This window comes from Nelusetta ayraudi, unplaced genomic scaffold, assembly GCF_046127955.1.
Source record: "Nelusetta ayraudi isolate G7.1 ecotype Tasmania unplaced genomic scaffold, CSIRO-AGI_Nayr_v1 ptg000017l, whole genome shotgun sequence".
Classification (NCBI taxonomy): Eukaryota; Metazoa; Chordata; class Actinopteri; order Tetraodontiformes; family Monacanthidae; genus Nelusetta; species Nelusetta ayraudi.
The window spans coordinates 4,879,268-4,897,460 of record NW_027466067.1 but is presented as its reverse complement, the minus strand read 5'-3'; the positions used below and the strand labels follow the sequence as shown (position 1 = coordinate 4,897,460).

General features: G+C 45.6%; 3 protein-coding genes across 10 annotated transcripts in view; 2 read left to right on the top strand and 1 right to left on the bottom strand.

The window, feature by feature from the left end:
* The window catches only part of phc2b (polyhomeotic homolog 2b (Drosophila)), a 335,956-nt gene that overhangs the window by 239,320 nt on the left and 78,443 nt on the right, over positions 1-18,193 (bottom strand). The gene's annotated exons all lie outside the window — the stretch shown is intronic.
* snrpc (small nuclear ribonucleoprotein polypeptide C) lies at positions 178-2,873 on the top strand. Its single transcript, XM_076024898.1, has 6 exons — positions 178-312; positions 1,234-1,276; positions 1,360-1,468; positions 1,671-1,730; positions 1,852-1,956; positions 2,616-2,873. The coding sequence occupies exons 1-6, from the start codon at positions 305-307 to the stop codon at positions 2,735-2,737; spliced, it is 447 nt and encodes a 148-aa protein (XP_075881013.1). The 5' UTR covers positions 178-304; the 3' UTR covers positions 2,738-2,873.
* The window catches only part of anks1ab (ankyrin repeat and sterile alpha motif domain containing 1Ab), a 37,545-nt gene continuing 36,310 nt past the window's right edge, over positions 16,959-18,193 (top strand). For 6 of the 8 annotated variants that reach the window (XR_012926528.1, XM_076024895.1, XM_076024892.1 and 3 more), the window contains exon 1: positions 16,960-17,452. Coding sequence is in view for 7 of the 8 variants with exons in the window: in XM_076024895.1 (XP_075881010.1) it covers positions 16,967-17,452 (486 nt within the window). In the remaining variant the exon portion in view is untranslated. Of the gene's footprint in view, positions 17,453-18,193 lie in introns of all 8 variants that reach the window. The other 2 variants (XM_076024889.1, XM_076024890.1) reach the window with 1 other exon arrangement.

The window sequence follows — 18,193 nt, the reverse complement described above, 5'->3', positions numbered from 1 at the left end:
AAAACCCTTTAATGAATAAAAGTGTTTAATGTATAGAATCTTTTTCAGTTACGTGACCCATACATAGCCAAAATGACTTTAATGTGTATTCCACGCCATACTTTTAATCTTTCAATTCTTAATCAAACCAAAGGTGACCCCAAAAGAATGAGAGAAAATAAAAATAAAAACAAAAACACGACAGATGCTGTAAACAGCGTGTCTGCATTTCAGGCGGAACTAAAGGTGCGTATGTCTTAAATCTGGTCGGTACATTTATTGGAACACCGGAACTGTGCTTTCGCTGCGGACACAGCGGTGCATCATGCCTAAGTATGTTCTGAATTTATATTTCTCTTCAACGATACATTTCTTAGATCAGCTCGAGAAAGTTCTGCTACGGTTTCTGTTCTTTTTAATTTAAGAAACGTTGATAGAGTGTATTTTGAAACCATTGTTGGTGGGCGGTTTTATATTAAATGAACACGGCGCGATTGTTCAGGCTACGTCTATTTGCTGGATTTACCCTCGGTGCTTTGCATTATGTCGCTGACCATCGACTTAAACAAAGCGCTTCGTCTAAATACTTTGATTCGTAAGATTTATCGTTTGTGGGCGCATGTCGGAGATCCTTTAAACTCACTCCAAGCACGGCATTGTAATCATTATTTGCCTGCTCTATTAGCACGACATGGATAGGTTCGTGTTTTTAACTGATTCAAGTAATTGAAGGAGTTAATGTTTATGCCTAATGCATATCTGTTGTCTTTAAGAGCACCTTTATTTATTTTTTTTTTAGATAAGAGTTTTTTTCGCCTTGCGTATAGATGTGGATAGAAACAAACTGTGTCGTTCCAGGCATGTTAGCTTACGATGCTATCATCAATTAGCATGAAGCTACATGATTTTTACTCGTTAAACGTTGCTTTTTAAACCATTCGATGAGAACAACTTTACTCATCAGTAATTTCTCATTCACGTAAACGTTCTCACATGGTAATGATAGTTTTAGACATGTCTTTTCTTCAAGGAGCCGGTGAAATGCTTCTTAAAGGCTATGGTTTTGCCGTGATATCTACGTCCTGTGAATGATCCACGATTGGACGCGAGCACACCAGCCAAAAAAATAAGTTTTTATTTTAAGGGGGAAAAAAAAACAGTGTTCCCGTGATTGATTTCATATTGATGCAGGCCTTGGCTCGATGTTCTTGCCTCCTTTTTGCTAATTCCCCTCCTTTCCCCCCCCTCTGACAGGTTTTATTGCGACTACTGCGACACCTACCTAACCCATGACTCGGTAAGTTCTCTAAAAGGGTGTTCAAAATATTGGCGACGTCTTCTGTTCCAGTTAAGTATCTTGTTGTTCCTTTTCTGCTACAGCCATCGGTGAGGAAGACGCACTGCAGCGGCAGAAAACACAAAGAAAATGTGAAAGACTACTATCAGAAGTGGATGGAGGAGCAGGCGCAGAGCCTCATCGATAAAACAAGTAAACACTTGCCTCTCCGCTTGCCTGGCCGCGTGGTTGACCCTTTCTCTCTTCACCTGGACAGCTGTAGTCAAACACGAATGGAAGGAAGCCCATTCTGTGGATGAGCAAAGTGTTGTCCCAGAACTGAGAAAGACCTTTGAGATGTAAATGCAGATTGTAAACTATTTGAGGTTGGTTATATCTTTTCTTTCCCCAACAGCGGCGGCGTTCCAACAGGGGAAGATCACTCCCTCGCCGTTCCCTGGTGGGCCTCCTCCAGGTCAGTCCACCCTCACTGAGCTCATTAGGACGCTATCCATTCAAACTGGCTATGCTGAACAAAACACAGTCATAGTGTTTCACACTGATCATGTCCTGTGATGTGTGTGCGAATAAACCAGGGGGTCCGCCTCGACCCGGCATGCTTCCAACACCCCCTATGGGAGGTCCGCCTATGATGCAGATGATGGGACCTCCACCTCATGGAATGATGCCCGGTGGGCCAGGTGAGGCGCCTCGATGCATTTCATGTTTGTGTTACGCACCATGAGAGGTGAACAAGATGTGTGTGAAAAGTGTGTGGGTGTGTATAAGATCTCTTGCATTTAGTGGTCAGATCATATTGCAAATACCTACTTTACCTAGTTACTGTACCTTCTACTAGGCAGCAGTTTTATGCGCCCATATTATTTTAATGTGGGTTCTAGATAAACTAGGAAAGTTGACTTTGTTTATTTCGACGTCTGTCCTCTAGCATCTTTTTTGCCTTTGCCTCGTAGATCATTATCGAAAGGCCCTGTAGTGTAAGACACATACTTCAGGCCTTAGTCTCGAGTGAAACAGCCTCACACACTTAATTCTATAAATCTCCAGAAAACTATTGGAGGGAATGTAGGCAATATTACTTTGGTTTTAACTTTTATTCAGCTGACAGGCTAAATGAACACGTGGCTGTGGTTGTCACTGACTGTGGAGAGTCATGGTCCAGGAGACCAGAAAAGAGAAACATTTCCACCTGTAACTTTCATTCTCTCTCAACACTCTGATCCTTGGCATTTTCATTTCGACGAGCCTCTGATGTGCCCCCTGATGTCACTCGTTCTGTGCGACTTGTTGCCAAACGTCAGAAACCTGAAGCTGTGTTCTCCGTCCCCGTGACATTTAGGAGGCATGAGGCCGCCAATGGGAGGGCCGATGCAAATGATGCCAGGACCCCCGCACATGATGCGTCACCCTCGACCCATGATGATGCCAGTCAGGCCGGGCATGATGCGACCGGACAGATAAGAGCGCGTCGCTCCCTTCTGATCTTTGTCGCCATGAACAGAGCCGGTCAAGGGAGGACATTTGGGATTCTTGCAGGTTTTCTTCATACCCTCAAACCACAGAAAATGACGCCATTGTTTATCTCTCTTTTTTTTTTTTTTAAATGCTACCAGGATAGTATTTATTTCAACCTACAGCCGTCATCATTTTTTGCTTCTCTTTTTTAGCCTTTTTTTTTCTAATGTGATGTCCACTGTTTTAATGAGAAAGAAATCCACTGTTTCACCATCAAACTTTTATAAACACACACACACAAAGACCATGTTTTGATATGACTATCTAGGTTTTTTTGTCCTTATTTGTTTTACTTGTTTAGTCCTGTAGTTCATTGAATTGCTTTGAATAAAAATGGGATTTCAAATCTGTTTTTTTTTTTTGTTTTTTTTTATCGCATCACATCAGTCAGGATTGTTTTTCCTAATGTTTTAAGAGGCTTTGAATCAAGCTTGTCTAAACTCTCTCAGGTCACAACGACTTCAGTGACATGCACCCATTCTGAAGCAATATATTTTAATATACGGTACTAGATTTATCTAGTATTCTGAACTACGTTGCACTAAAGGCAAGGTTGCTGAAGAAGTAACAGTGCCTTTTTCTCTTTAGGACTTCAAAGTATGTTCAGGAAGCAGGGAAGCAACCTGGAACTGCTGTTTTAATGCATTTCAGAGAGAATACAAAGCAAAACTTGCTCCTGTTATGTGGAATAATTACCATCATTACAAACGACCATAATACACCATTATCAGGTTGGGATTTTCCTCTTCAATAACCTGTAATCAACCTGATCTGTCCACCCTGATGCGGCATAAAATCTGCATATGTTCGTACTTCTCCTTCGATCCATCACAACAGTATGAGACTATTTGAATTGTAGCCCCTTAATCATGAGTGTGTAGAACATGAGCAGTAGAGGCACCACCACTGCCGTCAGTCCCGTCCCAGCCACCTGGCTTCTCCTAAATGAATTTGACATTTCTCCTCTCCCTGAAGGTGCGAAGGCATCGTCCAGTGTGTCACCTCCCTGACACGACTGCACCGCTCCCGCTGCATTCTGGGATAAGCCTACCGCCCCCTCCTTTTCGGAAAAAAAAAAAAAAAACAGAACCGAGGGCTCTTTGGAGAACGGGCTCCCTCTGGACAACTGCGGAAATTGACCCAGGCCCTCGTTTGTTTGCCCAGTCAAGCATGTTTGCAGAGTTACGGCTCTTGCGTAACAATCTGTGTCTCGCCAGCGAATCATTATCTCCACCGGCGCTTGCGTCCACGCAACTCCCTTTTTGTGCACAAAAAGGGAGACACTCCCTCTGCACCTCTCCATGCGAAGTTGCGGGCAGGCTGATGCAGTGCCTCAACAGATGGAGCTAGAGAGTCACGCTGCATTGGCAATTAGAGGCAGGACAGCAGAGTGAGGCTCCCCAGCTGATCGCGGCCTGTCAAATTGTCTTTGGATCTCATGTTCCTAGAGGACATTATCTTTGTGGTTTTACGGTCTGGGACACTTCAGGGCTACACTAACAGTCATGAAATAATTTGTCAGGGTCAATAGCCATTTGCGTTATGCCATATTTGCTCATTTCTTTACGCTATGTTTGCTGAAAACTGCTGCGGAGGCATTTCAGATTGGTACAGTGCGCCACATCACGTCGCCCTGGGTAGCCGGCCGACGAGCCTGTTGTAAAATTGGATTTTCTTTTCTTTTCTTTTTTTTTTTTAATAGACAAACTCGCCCAGTTACATGAAATCTGTTGGCCACTTTACAGCACGGAATCCATTAAGTGTCCCACAAACAAGCCCGCTGCGCCACAGCGAGACGGGAATAAAACCATGTTAATGCACATTTCATGCATATGTTGAGCACGGGCGGATGCCCGTGTGTCATCTAAAATCCAGAGAGTCTTTATGAATATTCAATCCAGGCCGTGGAGTGGAGCGCTGCCCTGAAGGGAGTAGAGAAGAGTGGGGAAAAGTGTTTATTATTAGAGCTCAGGGGTTGAAGAAGCAAGGCCTCATCACGATAAATATGTATTACAATAAATCTTAGAGAAGGGGAGCCACTCCTGAGACGACACTGTGGGGCTTGACCACATGGTCGGGGAATATTATTATATTATTCAACCTCAACTGGAGAGGCGACCTCAATTATCGCCGTTGCTCTTAAAACACGTAATGAAAAAAAAAAAACTGTGGGTGGGTGGGTGGGAGCAAAGCTGAATAACATCAGATTCTCCAACATGAGCAAGTTCGGATGATTAGAATCCATTATGGAGGTCAAACAATTTGTTTTTCTTTATTCATTTATGACCAAAAAGGATTCACTCAATTTTTTTTTACTGAATGCATGACGTCTTTAGTCATCATTACAATGATCCATTTTGCATCCATCCATCTTCTACACCTGCTGACTCCTGCACTCAGGGGCGAAGAGGTCTGCTATTCACATGATAGAAGACTTGTGACAACAGTTGACAGAGTTTCTTATATATGTATTTGCACACACACACACACACACACACACACACACACACACACACAAGCAATGACTAAATTCTCACAATACAATTTCATATTTGATCTCGGGGTTACAATACAGCTTTGAAAAATAATTTTGTTAAGTTGCCTGCTTTAAATTAATGATAGAAAAATGCTCTTTCAATCTTTCCATGAAACCGACTCTTTGCCTCCCGTCTGATTGGGGCGACCGACTTTCACCCCGTTGCTCTTCCGCTCAACCAGTCGATCGCACGGACGTTCCGACTCGTCGCAGAGACGACCCTCCGCTGGCCTCGGGACGCCTGCCGATTGATTTCCTGCAAATCTGCAGGTTCTTCATTCATGAGTCATAACGACATTTTATCCCCCCCGCCCCCTCCCACTTTCCCTCCACTCTCCCAGCATGCTGTTGGCACCGTTATCGCTCATCATCCTTGGATGAATAGGAGGCGATAATCCTCCGAAGCCAATTGGCTGACGACTGCACAGAGAGGAGGACAGCGGCGGCTGCGGCGTCCTGGCGTCCGCAGCAGCCATCGACGAGGTGAACTTTGGGGGAAGAAAGAGGCTTTGATGAACTCCTTTTCTGCCCTTGTTCTTCCTCCTCCTCCTCTTCCTCCTCCTGGATCTCTGCTCCCTACACTACTCTGTAATTTAATCCATTTAGTCATGGCTCCAGATCAATATCCATTTTCCTGGGCCTCGGGGAGACCATCTCGGTTTCTGCTTGTTTCAAACGCTGGTTGTGTCGGCCAGCAGGGGCTCCCATGGGCCCGCGGGCAAATACAGATGTAGTACAGCACAGTCTCCCGGAAAACCCCCCCCGAAACAAAACAACGCAGGGCTCCAGTCAAATCTTCCACCAACACGGCAGCTGCCGCCCGAGCCGAGCCTAACGTGTCGGCCGCTCTCACGAGTCGCCCGAAATCGCGGGCCGTCGACTTGATCGCACACGAATCGCTTCTCTCCCGCCGAGACGTTGAAACACAACGCCCGGTTGGTTGGTTTAGCACATGAGCGACGTTAAATTAGATCCAATTAAGGGTAATTTGATTAGCCGAGGCCTCGTAAGTGACCAGGGAAGGAGGTTGGTGGGGGGGGGAAGATGGAACTCGTATTTCCTCTCCCTCCAGGATTGATTTCCCGTCAGTGTAATGTTGCAAAGAGGGGGGATTTTGCAGATGAAGAGCGAGTTGGCTTTAACACAAAGCGATGAAGAGGCGCGATCGCCCGCCCCGGCGGCGTCCGGCGTCCGCGAGCAACACGCCAGCATGCGGAAAGGCCGGCCGTTACTGTAAGAGTCAGTCAGCGGACGCCCGCTGGCTGAAACGTAACGTTGTTAGCTGGCCTACTTCGGTGGCCCCTGCCACTAGCCAGCTGCACGCTCGGCGGACACTGACAGTGATTCTCCTTCACCTGCTCCACTGCGTTGTGCATCGCCATGATTTATAAATAAACGTGTTAAATATTCAGCAGTCAGCATTTGCATTTGAAGTGAATCGTAACTTTGGATGCAACTTGCTGGGAGTGAGCGCCGCGTGTGTTAAAGGGGCAGGCGGGCAGGTTACACGACCGTGCAGCGAGTGTGGAACATTGGAACATGCAGTTTGGGCGGGTCAGTACAAAATTGGGTGGGGATTTAAAAAGAGGATATTTCACTTTCAAACTATTTTTTGTTTTTTGTGTTTTGGCTCTTCTGAACGCCAAAGATCAAATTGCTTGCTTGTTGTTTACGATATTAGACTCACTTCTTAAAAAGAGTCTGTCCATCTCTTGATGGATAAAGTCCTTCTAATGCAGTGGTCTCCAAACTTTTTTAGCAATGGGCCACATGATGGTACTGCATCATGTCGGTGGGCCACGGTTATATAGCGCTAACGTCCTGGCATTTCTTTGTTGAGCGGGGGAACCGGGGCGGGAGCACGCTATCGCGCTATGCTAACGTGTCGGCAAAGTTACGTGGTGGGGGTGCTGGGGGATATGTCTGCCTTCACGCGGGCCGGACAGAGACACGCAGCGGGCCGTAGTTTGGGGACCCCTGTTCTAATGCCTCTAAACTATGCGTCTTCAGCACAAAGATTTTAGCTCTGACATTAGCATTGCTGAAACCAGAAACCATGCAACCATGTTGACTTTGTTTGAAATAAACTGAGGCGGGCCACCCACTTTGAGAAACACTGCTTTAAAGGGACCAACCTCTCCAGCACAGGGACCGGACAGTGTCTGGTTAGTGGAGGGGCTTCACAAAGGGTCAGTTATGTTCTGGAGGTCCTTCACCCTGTTTTCGACCTTATGGCCCAATATAGAAAAACATTGAAACAGCTTCACTGATAGAGTTTATCAGCAAAACGTCTCGTGTCATTTACGGGACGAAGTGAAGTGCGTCCCGTATCAATTCATTACGGGACAGGTTTTTTAGTTGCCAAATATGGGACAATCGCGTATTTTACGGGAGGGCAACCCTACCTAGACCACAGACGGAGATCAAATGAGCTTTTGTCCCTAAAAAACAGACAAATTGTGTCCCGGGAGAGATTTTATTTTTCCCGGGACAGGTGGTGAAAAAAAGAGAACAATTCTGGGAAAAACGGGACGGGTGGCAACCCTACGTGTCATCCAAACTCCACGGATTGTAGCACTTGTCTCATTCCGATTTGGTTCTGAGACATTTTTAGCCACACGGAGGCCTTCATTTCTTTGTCACGGCCCTCAGGCTGGTTGTGAGCAGGTTTATTTCGGATGTGGCATTAAGCACTTCCTGCTGGGTTATCGGTGTTGCTGCTGCCATCGAGGATTTTGCAGGAGAGAGCGACCAATGACAGAATGTTCACGTGATTTGACATCAGGACCCGAGGTTCCCTAATAATTGAGAAAAAATATTAAAAATGTATATACATGTATACATATATGTATATACATACAGACAGACATACATACATCTGGAGAATTTTAACAAGACATATCCTGATATTTTCATCGACTGAACTGAGCTATTTTTAAATTGAAAAGCCCTGTAAAATGAATGATGGTTGAGGTTCACACTGGGTGACCAGACTGTTGTATTCCCCTCCTGTTTGTTTTTGTCTCTCCCAAATCTGAACATCTAAAATTGGAAAGTCTGAAACTGATGAATTTTTCATGGAACCCTCACCTCCAACTAAAGGATGTGAATCTTTTATCAGGGTCCTCATCTCCTTAAACATATGGCTCTCATTCATACATGCATGTCAAAGTAGTTGCAAATGTGTCTCTCGAGACCGGCCCGGACCATCACTCTGCTCTGTGGGGAAAAAAAAAAAACGAATGTTCTGTCCATGTGTGCGTGACGTCCCAGCCCCAACGTCTTGGCTTGTTTGTTTTACGCTACTACTCTAGTTTAAACCATGGGTAAAATATGACCCGGGGGCCATATGTGGCCTGTTAAACTTTTTAATCCGGCCCGCCGAACTTGAAGAAATTATATTAATAGTCAGTAAGTCATAAAAGAAAATACATACACTGGCAAAACTTCAATGATTTCCCCAAAGATATCCATCATGCCAAAGTGCCGAAACCTATTCAGTCTGTGGCAGCAATGCTCAGTTACTCGTTTCATTTGTGCTGAATGCAGGAAACCCCAGCAACACCACAGAAGAAGTTGAAGAGTAAATACAGGAAGCAACTGTTAAGCCTAGTTACTGCCAAAGAGATTAGTGGAGAAATGCCTGAACGGCAGAGGAAGTTTTATCAGAACTCGGTGGCATTTTCCCATTAAAGGAAGATTAAAGAGCAGCACTGACAGATTATCGCTGTGGGAAAAAAAGGTGTTTTTGAGCAATTTCACAGTGGGCTTAAGGGGAAAATCAGGAAACAATATGGGGCACTGTTGAAACTCAAAACAATAGGAGGGCTGGTGCTGGCTCACAAAGCACTTAAAAACAACCCAAAACGAACAATTATTTGAATTGAATAGTTTTTCTTTGCATACAACAGTGAGCTAAATGTAATGGGTTTTGAAAAGAATTCTTCTGCACCACTTTTTGGTTGGAGAAAATGGCTGGCTCAAGCTCGAGCTGAAAGCAGGTGGACGTCAGGCGTTGTCAAATGCAAGAACTCAGTTAATTCAGCGGGCACTAAAAGGCAACAGATCGACAGAAGTCTTCTGTGTGAGCAAACAAGACAAAAGCCCAAAAGAAAGCGAGGCACAGTTGGTGCTTATATAGACTAATTGCAGCGGGCGGAGGTGCTGACGACCAATCAGGAATGAAACTCCACCCTCCATCTACCTGCTGCATGGAGGAAATTAATTCAGAAGACAACAATAGGGCAGACACACTATTTTGGCCAATAACAGACATTCATATTTACATATGGAGCAGGTGCACATCTTGGCTGCCGCCCATATTGCAATGGCATGTTTCTACAGTTACCCAGAATGCGGATCACCTCTTGGTCTTAGGATTTTCACCCTGACATCACTGCTGTACCCTGAAGATGTGAGATCGAGTGAGACATGAGACAACATGTCTGACATTAACATCGTTTGCAATATGTTTTATGAGGATTAGATGCTTGTGAACATCACATACTGGACCTTTACACTCGACTTTGACCGTGCTGTAATTACAATTTTTTTAAAAATTACAACGGACTTTAATGGGATGTGACTTAAGATAAGATAAAAGATGAGCATTTATTGTCCAAACTACATTTGCAGTGTATACAGTAGCTAAGCATTAGCAGTAAGTAGGAAAAAAAAATACACATAGGTCTCGTCCATGCAAAAAAACTGTGTTCATGCCAAAAAATAAACATCATGAACAAGATGTACAGGATGGAGAAGTCGGGGGGATTTGTTTGTTCACTTTAAATGGAAACTGTTTCCTGCACTTGTTGGATTTTCACCCAAGGGAAGAGTGCAGTATCTACGCTTTCACTTTGAGCAAAAAAAATAATCAGTCCAAAACTTTGCATCTGTGATGCAGATTTTGGCGACGTGCCTGACAACATCGCAGTTTTGCTGCCTCCCTTTCTGCCAAATTGCTGACAGGGACAAAAACGTACTTCCACAAGTACGTTCCTGCTTGCAGCCTTTGTTCTCGTCGGGAGCAGGAGGAACAATCTTAAACCCCCACCACCACCCCCACATCCCCCAACACACAGAAACACACACACAAACACACTTTTTCAACATCAACACACAACCTGATGGAGCTGGAGTGCAGAATCTGCAGTTTTACCCCTTGGCGATTGCGGAAGATTACCGCCAAACACAGAGACATTTTACAAATCAATTTCTCCCCAGCCTCAGAGGCATATGCGAAAACCAAAGTGCCCTGAATTATTTCAATCGGGGAGCAGCCTTTGCAATCGAGTGTTGCTCAGCTTATCTCCCTGCCGGATATTCTGTTGTTCCCGTCTGTCAGTCAATATGCGCCCATGGTGGCATTGAAAAACCCATCATCTGTTTCCATCTCATCCATGCATGTAATAGCGCTTGATACGAGGACTCTGCTCTCGTAGGCAAAACCCATCTTTTCTGGCTGGCTGCTCTTCCGCTATTGTCTTCTTCTTCTTTCTTTGCTTACTTTGTCAAAGTTTTGAGTTACCATCCTGTCAGCCCCGCTAATTGAAAACACTGAAGCTTCCAAAAAAAGTAAAAGAAAAGAACCATTTACAGGCGCGCGTTCGTTACCTCTCTTATATTGCAGGCTTTTCTTATTAGAGTTATCATTTCAAGCCTGAGGCGGACACACTCAGGAGGAGACAAAAAAAAAAGAAAAAGAAAAAGAATGTTTGAAACAATGGGAAAGGTACTTTAAGGAAGCAGAGTAGAAGAATCTAGGTTAAGCCAAAAATCACTTTTAAATCTGACGTAGTCGAGGCAACGAGCCAGGACTGAGTGCTATCCCATTTTTTTTTTTACTCTAGCAACAAGTAAAATTGCTTCCAAAAATATTCTTGAAAGAGACGGGTAGAGTTTATTTTTGAGGAAGGAGCTGATACTTACTCTAAAAATTCTTTGATGTTCCAAAGTTAAAAAGGTTAAAAGCCACTGGCTCAGTTCCGCACATCTGACAGCAGATTTAACCATGGCAACAGACGCACGGCGGGAATGCAACATGACAGTACAAACGCTTTCCGGCTAACATTCTCCAACCTTGATGTGTGCGCGAAAGCCTTCCTTTTATAAATACTCCCCAGCTGAACCGTCGATGATAATTCATGTCTTGCCCATCGGCACGCGCCTTGAAGTTGTGTTTCTAGCTGCGCTAGCAAACAATGGAGGTGGAACGTCTAGCCTAAAGATGAGTCTCTGACGCATCGATAGCGTCTCTGACTGATTAACGAGTGCCAATATGGTCACCGGCGTCGGGCTGCTGCAGTGGACACGGATCCTGCCAAGTGCAATCATCATGGTGGCGCTACGTTGAGGGTGACCCGGCAGCGAACCGTCAGCATAATGTGAAGATGAATTAAGGGACCATTGCAGTTCATCAGACCTGCTTGTCGGATGGTTGAGCGGCTCTGAGCGCCGGGGTGAGAGGTGCGCTGGATTAAAAGGGGTTGTGTCCTACCCTTTACCTGCCTCCTCATCCTCGCCTTACCCTTTATCCCGTCTGCACATTATTCATCTTCTTCGCTTAATTTCTGCGTCCGCTTTGTCCTTCCGCTGAACTTCGCCGTCCCGTCTTTATTCTCTACCTAAAAGCCTCTGGTGCGAGTACATTTTTACAATCAGATTAACTGATGAACTTTTTTTTTTTTTTAACAATCATAGCCTTCTTCAACCTTCAACTTCTATGGTGCCGAATGCGTTTAATCTTTGTGTGCGCACTCCCCCCCCCCCCCCCCTCCACCCCAAATTATGCGGAAGCAGCCAGAAACGTGGAGCTGTGCCCATTGTTTTCACTGCGAGCAGCACGCAGAGCGCTGACCCAACACAGGAAGCTCTGCGTGCCTCTGGCTGCGACACAAACATTTACCCCTCAGTGCACACACATGCATACGCGCGCACGCACCAAAGACACACACACACACGTGCGCGCGTGCATGCACACATGCATACATTAAGGCGCTGCAGGTGAACACGCGAGATATTCCGGTCCCGCGTAGACGAAGGAACGGCAGTCAAGATTCCACGGTGCAGACCTGATTCCGATCTTTTCCGCCGTGATGAATCTTTATCGCTGGCACACATCTTTATCCTTCCCAGGCCGCCAGCAGTTGTTGTGGGACAAGATGGGGAGAGAATCCAAATGGGTCCCCGAAAATGCTTTCCTTTTTCAGAAGCGATGCTGTTAAAACACGACCGATAAGCAGGTTCTGATTCACGGTAAAAGCGGAAGGAATATTTTGCCTGTGATTGATTGCGTTCCGTTTTACGCTGTCACCTGACTGCGTCTTGTTTGTAGGCATCTGCTGCTATCATCACCTTTTCAGGAACTCTGAATAACTTCATACACTCATCGCAAACTGCATATCAATCATACCAATTCTAAAAAAAATAAAATAAAACCACCGTCCATAAATTGGTCACATTTAAGTCAAAACTTGGAACCTGTGGCAAGTCTTTTGGAACCAACAAGCATCTAAATAATCTGGTTACACTCACTAAACATGGGAAGAGATATTGCAGGCACATTGTACAAGAAACTTAACATGTAACAAACAAGAAAGAACTAGCTTTTTGTTTTGCACTGTATGGGGCTATTATCATTGCCTACAGCCCAACTTTAGCTATAGGCCAGGAACAAGTGCTCTTCAGTCATCCCAGTCCTGGGCCACTTTCTCCAGCTGTCCCCATCAATGGCCTCCATTGTAGCTGGCCATTTCTTTTCTGCTCTATCGAGGTCTTCATGACCTGGAGATATGTAGAGGAGTGACCCTGTCTCCTCCAGAATGATCACCAACATTGCGATCTAGTCCATGCAGGATCCTCCTTTCTTCAGGAGCTTGATGAGGTAGCACTACTTCCACCCTGTCCATGGGAAGGAGGGTATGGGGCTCTTTGTTGTATCACTAATACTGTGAAATGCCATACGTTTGTGTAGCCTATAAACCAAAACAAACCGGAAACCTGGAAGTACTCAGCGGAGACATTCCCACGTTACTTTGGCCCAGTGTGGTTAAATGTAACGTGACTTGACTAATTTTGTCAAATGAAATTCTGCTGCAATCCTCCGCCACGTTTCCCTCCACAATTGTGAACTCCTTAATGGTGCTTAATGAGGAGCCGAGGGATTGCCACAGTCATTAGGATTCATGTGAGAAGGACTGTATGGATGCTTTTATTGATCTCCCCCCCCCACCACACCTTTCTTTTGTCAGTTAATCTTCAGGATAATTCAATAAGACTGCGGTAGTGAAAATAAATGCCTAGATTGATTAGGATTTAAACATAAAGGAAGTCATGCTGGAGAAATTCTTGCATGAAATGACATTAACCATTTTATGAATCAAGGTTTTCCTGACATTACGCTACCTGCACTTGGGGACATCTTGGGTCAAAACTTGCCGAGCTTTGTCGCACTTCAATTCCATGGCGTCGTGCTTTGGCAGGTAAGTGTAGGATCACGGCACTGTGGAGAACCAAGGTTGCGTTCACGTTCATTTCCCCAACAGCTTACAGGTGATCCAGACAGAAAGGATGGAGGGGTGTGGGGATTTGCACAAAATGTGCAGAATAACCCCGATGGATGAGATAACCGGCGAGAGGCAGCCAGACCCTGAGAAAAGACTGTATCTCCAACCCGCAGCCTCGCTCCTCTTCTCCAGCGCTGATGGATATCCGACGCTACGTCTTCACTCAGCCATGCACACTCGCTGTCCCGTTTCTCCCGCAGAGGGGGTCAGCTCCGTTCTTGTCCATTGGGGGGAAGCTTTCACAGGAGCCGTGCCTTTACTTTTCAGCCAGCAGCAGGTAGTTTTGCTGTTGACTCGACGGACGTGATTTATTTCATCCGTCCACTTTGAAAATGGCTTCCGCCGCGACAAAGCAACATCTGAAAACGTGCCGCTTCAAAGGCACGCACCTGTTCTCAGCGGCTCCTGTGTGATGACTATTTTTGGATTGTTTCTATATCCAAGTTGCCCTTTGAATGACACTCTCGCTTTTCTTCCTTTTTGGTTTAGCTTGACCCAGAGCGTTGATAATCCTTTGTGTTTTCCTGCTTTCTCTGGAATGAACACCAGATGCCACTTTTTCTTTTTGGGCCTCTAAAAATAAATAAATAAATAAACTTTGCGTGAGTGGCGTCCATGCGGCCCGGGGGAACAGATGACCTTAAAGGTTAGCATCAGAGCATTCTTGTCTGTGACTCTCGGGTTAACGTCCTCTCAGAGGAGGGAAAACACAAGCTGGGTGTCGTGGGACGTGAGAGAGTGTAGCGTGCGTAGATTCCCAGGAAACAGCCCATTTTTATGGCAGTCACAGCAGGCACACATGGAGTTTTGTTGCCCTGTTTTCAGACAAAAAAAAGTAACAACCCGCAAGCTTGATTTTTAGATCCTGTAGCGCAGTAGCCTGTTTCCATCTCCTAAAAAAAAACCCAGCTGATCGAGTGGGAGCTGCAGGGCACCACTCTGCAGAGCCAAACGATGATCTATAAGTTGAACGGCGGGTTAATGTGGCATCATCAAAAGTGACCTGCGCAGAGCCGGGGACGGACATGGCAGGTGGAGGGGACGTCGCAAACCCCAGAGCAATCCTGAGAAGGCGCACGTACGTCCGGGCCACAAACAGTTTAGGAGCCAACAAGCCACGAGCAGAGCACGCGAAAAACACAGCACTCGGCGGTGTGTGTGTGTGTGTGTGTCTGTCTATGTGTGTGTTTACTGTACGTGCTGTCTCTCTCCACCATTTGCACAGTGTGCATGTCTTTGTTTGAGGAGACTGTTCATGAGTCACCGCCGTCTTTAGCCCGAGGCTCAGCAGCCAGCCGGCTGAAGGAGGGGATGCATGTTTTATTTTAGTCGCTCTAATATGCCATGAAGACATCATTATCCTGAGACATGTTCTACTCCGAGGCCGCTATTGTTTGAAAATAGAGAAGTGCCGTGCCGCAACCTCATCACAGTCACAGAGATTCAACGTGCATCATTCGATGTGGCTGCCCACTGAGCGCTGTGTGGCTGCGTGAACCCTCCTTGGTGAGGTGAGGACGTTATCTTTTTTGTCATGCACACACCAGCGCTGCTCAAAAGGGAAGAGGTGAGCATGCGAGGAACTTGGCTGATTGAGGGCACAGAGGCGCGGTAGCCTGCGAATGCTAAGGAAGCTTGCGTGAGCTTCGGCTCACTCTGGGCGGAGTCGTCGATTGAGCGATGTGTGTTAGATGTTGTTTTTTTTTTTATTAATAACAACAATAATAATAATAACAATAATAATAATAATAATAATAAAAACTTTATTTGTACAGCGCTAAGTCACAACCAAAGGCGTCTCAAAGCACTTTCAATCACATTCCCAACACATCACCTCGCCCTATTATTAGGTTATTACACCTCCACAGGTCATAAAACGTTTCAAGTATCTATGCAGTTAGGTCACAGGGTGAGAGAGGGTAAGAAGGTTTGTTGTATTTGTATCGGAAAATTTGAAGCACCTAAAGGAATGACCCTGTCCTCTTCTTCCTCGGTTCAATCAATATCAATCCTTTAGTTACCCAGGTAAAAGACTGATCTCTTTTTCATCTTGTTCCTTTCCAGGTTTGCTGCAGCCAATCATCTGTCATCATCTCGTTCTGTCCTCTGCATTCCATTCTCTAACACCATCTATCGTCAAATCCTCTTTAACTTCATCCATAAATCCCTGCTTTGGTCTTCCTCAATGGCCTCCTGCCTGGCAGCTGCAACCTCAGCATCCTCATGCTGAATCTATCCTCAGTGCTGTGCCATGTCGTTTTTGTGAAATGTTTTAAACCACCACTTTGTCTTTTCTTTTTTTGTATATATATTCAATATGTTGAAATTTGGAACTTGCTATGTTAATAAATGTTATTAACTATATTTTTGTGATTACTGCTATTATCATTATTATTATTTTTATGCAGAGTTTATCTAAAATAAAAAATTGACTGCATAGCCCCTGGTGCTGGTGCCATTTTCTAATTCATGATGACACCATTCTGGAGTTTTATCTGAGGAAATAATTGCAACTAATGAACTGCTAAGGCAGAATTTAATGTTAAAAAAGAAAGAAAAAACTATCTACATAGATGGATAGATAGATAGTGGGACAGTCACCCAGAGCGTCAGTAACCTGATTACCCCAGCTGTCAGTCTGAATAAGGCCAGACTTTAGGATCCTCCCGTTGTCTGATCCTCGGTATGGGACGGACTGGTTCTCCTGAAGAGTCTTCCAACAACCTCTGAGCCAGTCGGACTTGAAAACACAAAGCAAGAGAAGCTCCACCAAGATCAAGAATCAGTTGGTAAGAAGATTCAGATATTTATTTATTTATTTACTTACAGCTTTAACCACAAAACTGTTTTGGTTGTTTGTGTTGCTATTTGAAGCTCTGCTGAGTGCATTTGCCTTTTATGAATTACGCAACATGTTAACATTATGGTAGGAGAAAGTGAAGGGTTATTAAACAGTTAGAGTGGAGGGGAAGGGGGGCTGCTTGAGGCAGCCAGTTACTCTGGGGAAGGCGACAGGATACAACTAGTGGGTGGACCTTGATGATTGTTTCCGTGTACAACAAGTCTCTCTCTCACATGGTCCCATTCCTTTCAAACAGGAGCGTTCTGTGTTGGCTGCTGCATGTGCAAGTATCTCAAGTTGATTGTATGAAACATTTATCTGTGTTGTCTTTTCGTGCTAAGACCAACCCCAGTCAGCGACCTGGAAAAAAAATCTTTGGACTGAAGAGACGAGTTCAAAAAGCTGCCCGGAAACTGTGGATACTGAGCTTCAGCTCCAAAACAATGGCAGAGTGCGCTCCGGGTGAAAACTCCTCAAAGGCGGATGTTATGGACACAAGTGGCGCCTCTGCTGACTCCGCACGGGTGGCCGCTTTCAAATCCAGACCTACAGACCTGGGACTCATTCGCAGCCTGTCAAAGTCGGACTCGGACTTGCTGGCATCGCCGCACGGAGAGGAGGACGGAGGTCTGGCCGGCCGCACCGGGTCTGTGTCTAACTGCAGATCTGGGCAGCCGTCCACGGAGCGCATGCCTTCCTTTGCCTCCGAGTGGGATGAGGTAATGTGTGGGGACGCGGGGGAACAAGTGGGAGGGTGTAAAGGACGGAGGGGGGTGGAGTGGCGCAGGCTTTCAAGAGGGAGCGCGTTCACGTCCTTAAATGAGCGTGTGTAAGCAAATACAAATCTGTAGAAGAAAAAAAGAAAAAGAAATGTGTGAAGATATGTAAGAGAGGATTAACGAGGGAGAAAGAAACAAATGAAAGAAAGAAAGGCGGTATATTTTAAGGAATGGGACAGGAAGTGGGGCTGGAGGGAAAGGAAGACGGAGGGGGCAGCAGCCTGAGAGCGATCAGGGTCCAACAGAAGCGGTGATAGACTGTAGTAAGTTCATCCAGGCTGCTGGCATAGAATGCCTGTGGGTGCTTGAATGCTTGAATGGCTTGATCACTTGCACCGACCTCCCCACAGCAGCCCTGGCATCCAAGACTAATTGGGCTTGTGCTGTCATTCCACATCCACTCAGTGTGTGTCTCTGGGGCCGGCCCACGCTTCCTCTGTCTCTTCTTGCACTCCTCTGGCTCCTTTGCACCGTCTTGCGCCATCTTACTCTCGGTCCCCACTGTGTGCTCCCCAAACCAACCCAGCCTCCCAATTTCCCACCCCACAAAAGACTCAACTTGTGATTTTTAAACACCATGGTCTGTCAGCGCGGCACGCCCCGGAGCGCCGCAAAAAACAATGCCGGCAATAGGCAAAAAAAACTATGCCTGAATGGGCAAAACCAATGGGAACAGCTGCT

Excerpts from the sequence above, each read along its gene's own strand:
- snrpc (XM_076024898.1), top strand. Across the intron at positions 1,277-1,359 it reads CCTACCTAACCCATGACTCG|CCATCGGTGAGGAAGACGCA; the intron begins GTAAGTTCTCTA and ends TTTCTGCTACAG. Across the intron at positions 1,957-2,615 it reads AATGATGCCCGGTGGGCCAG|GAGGCATGAGGCCGCCAATG; the intron begins GTGAGGCGCCTC and ends CGTGACATTTAG.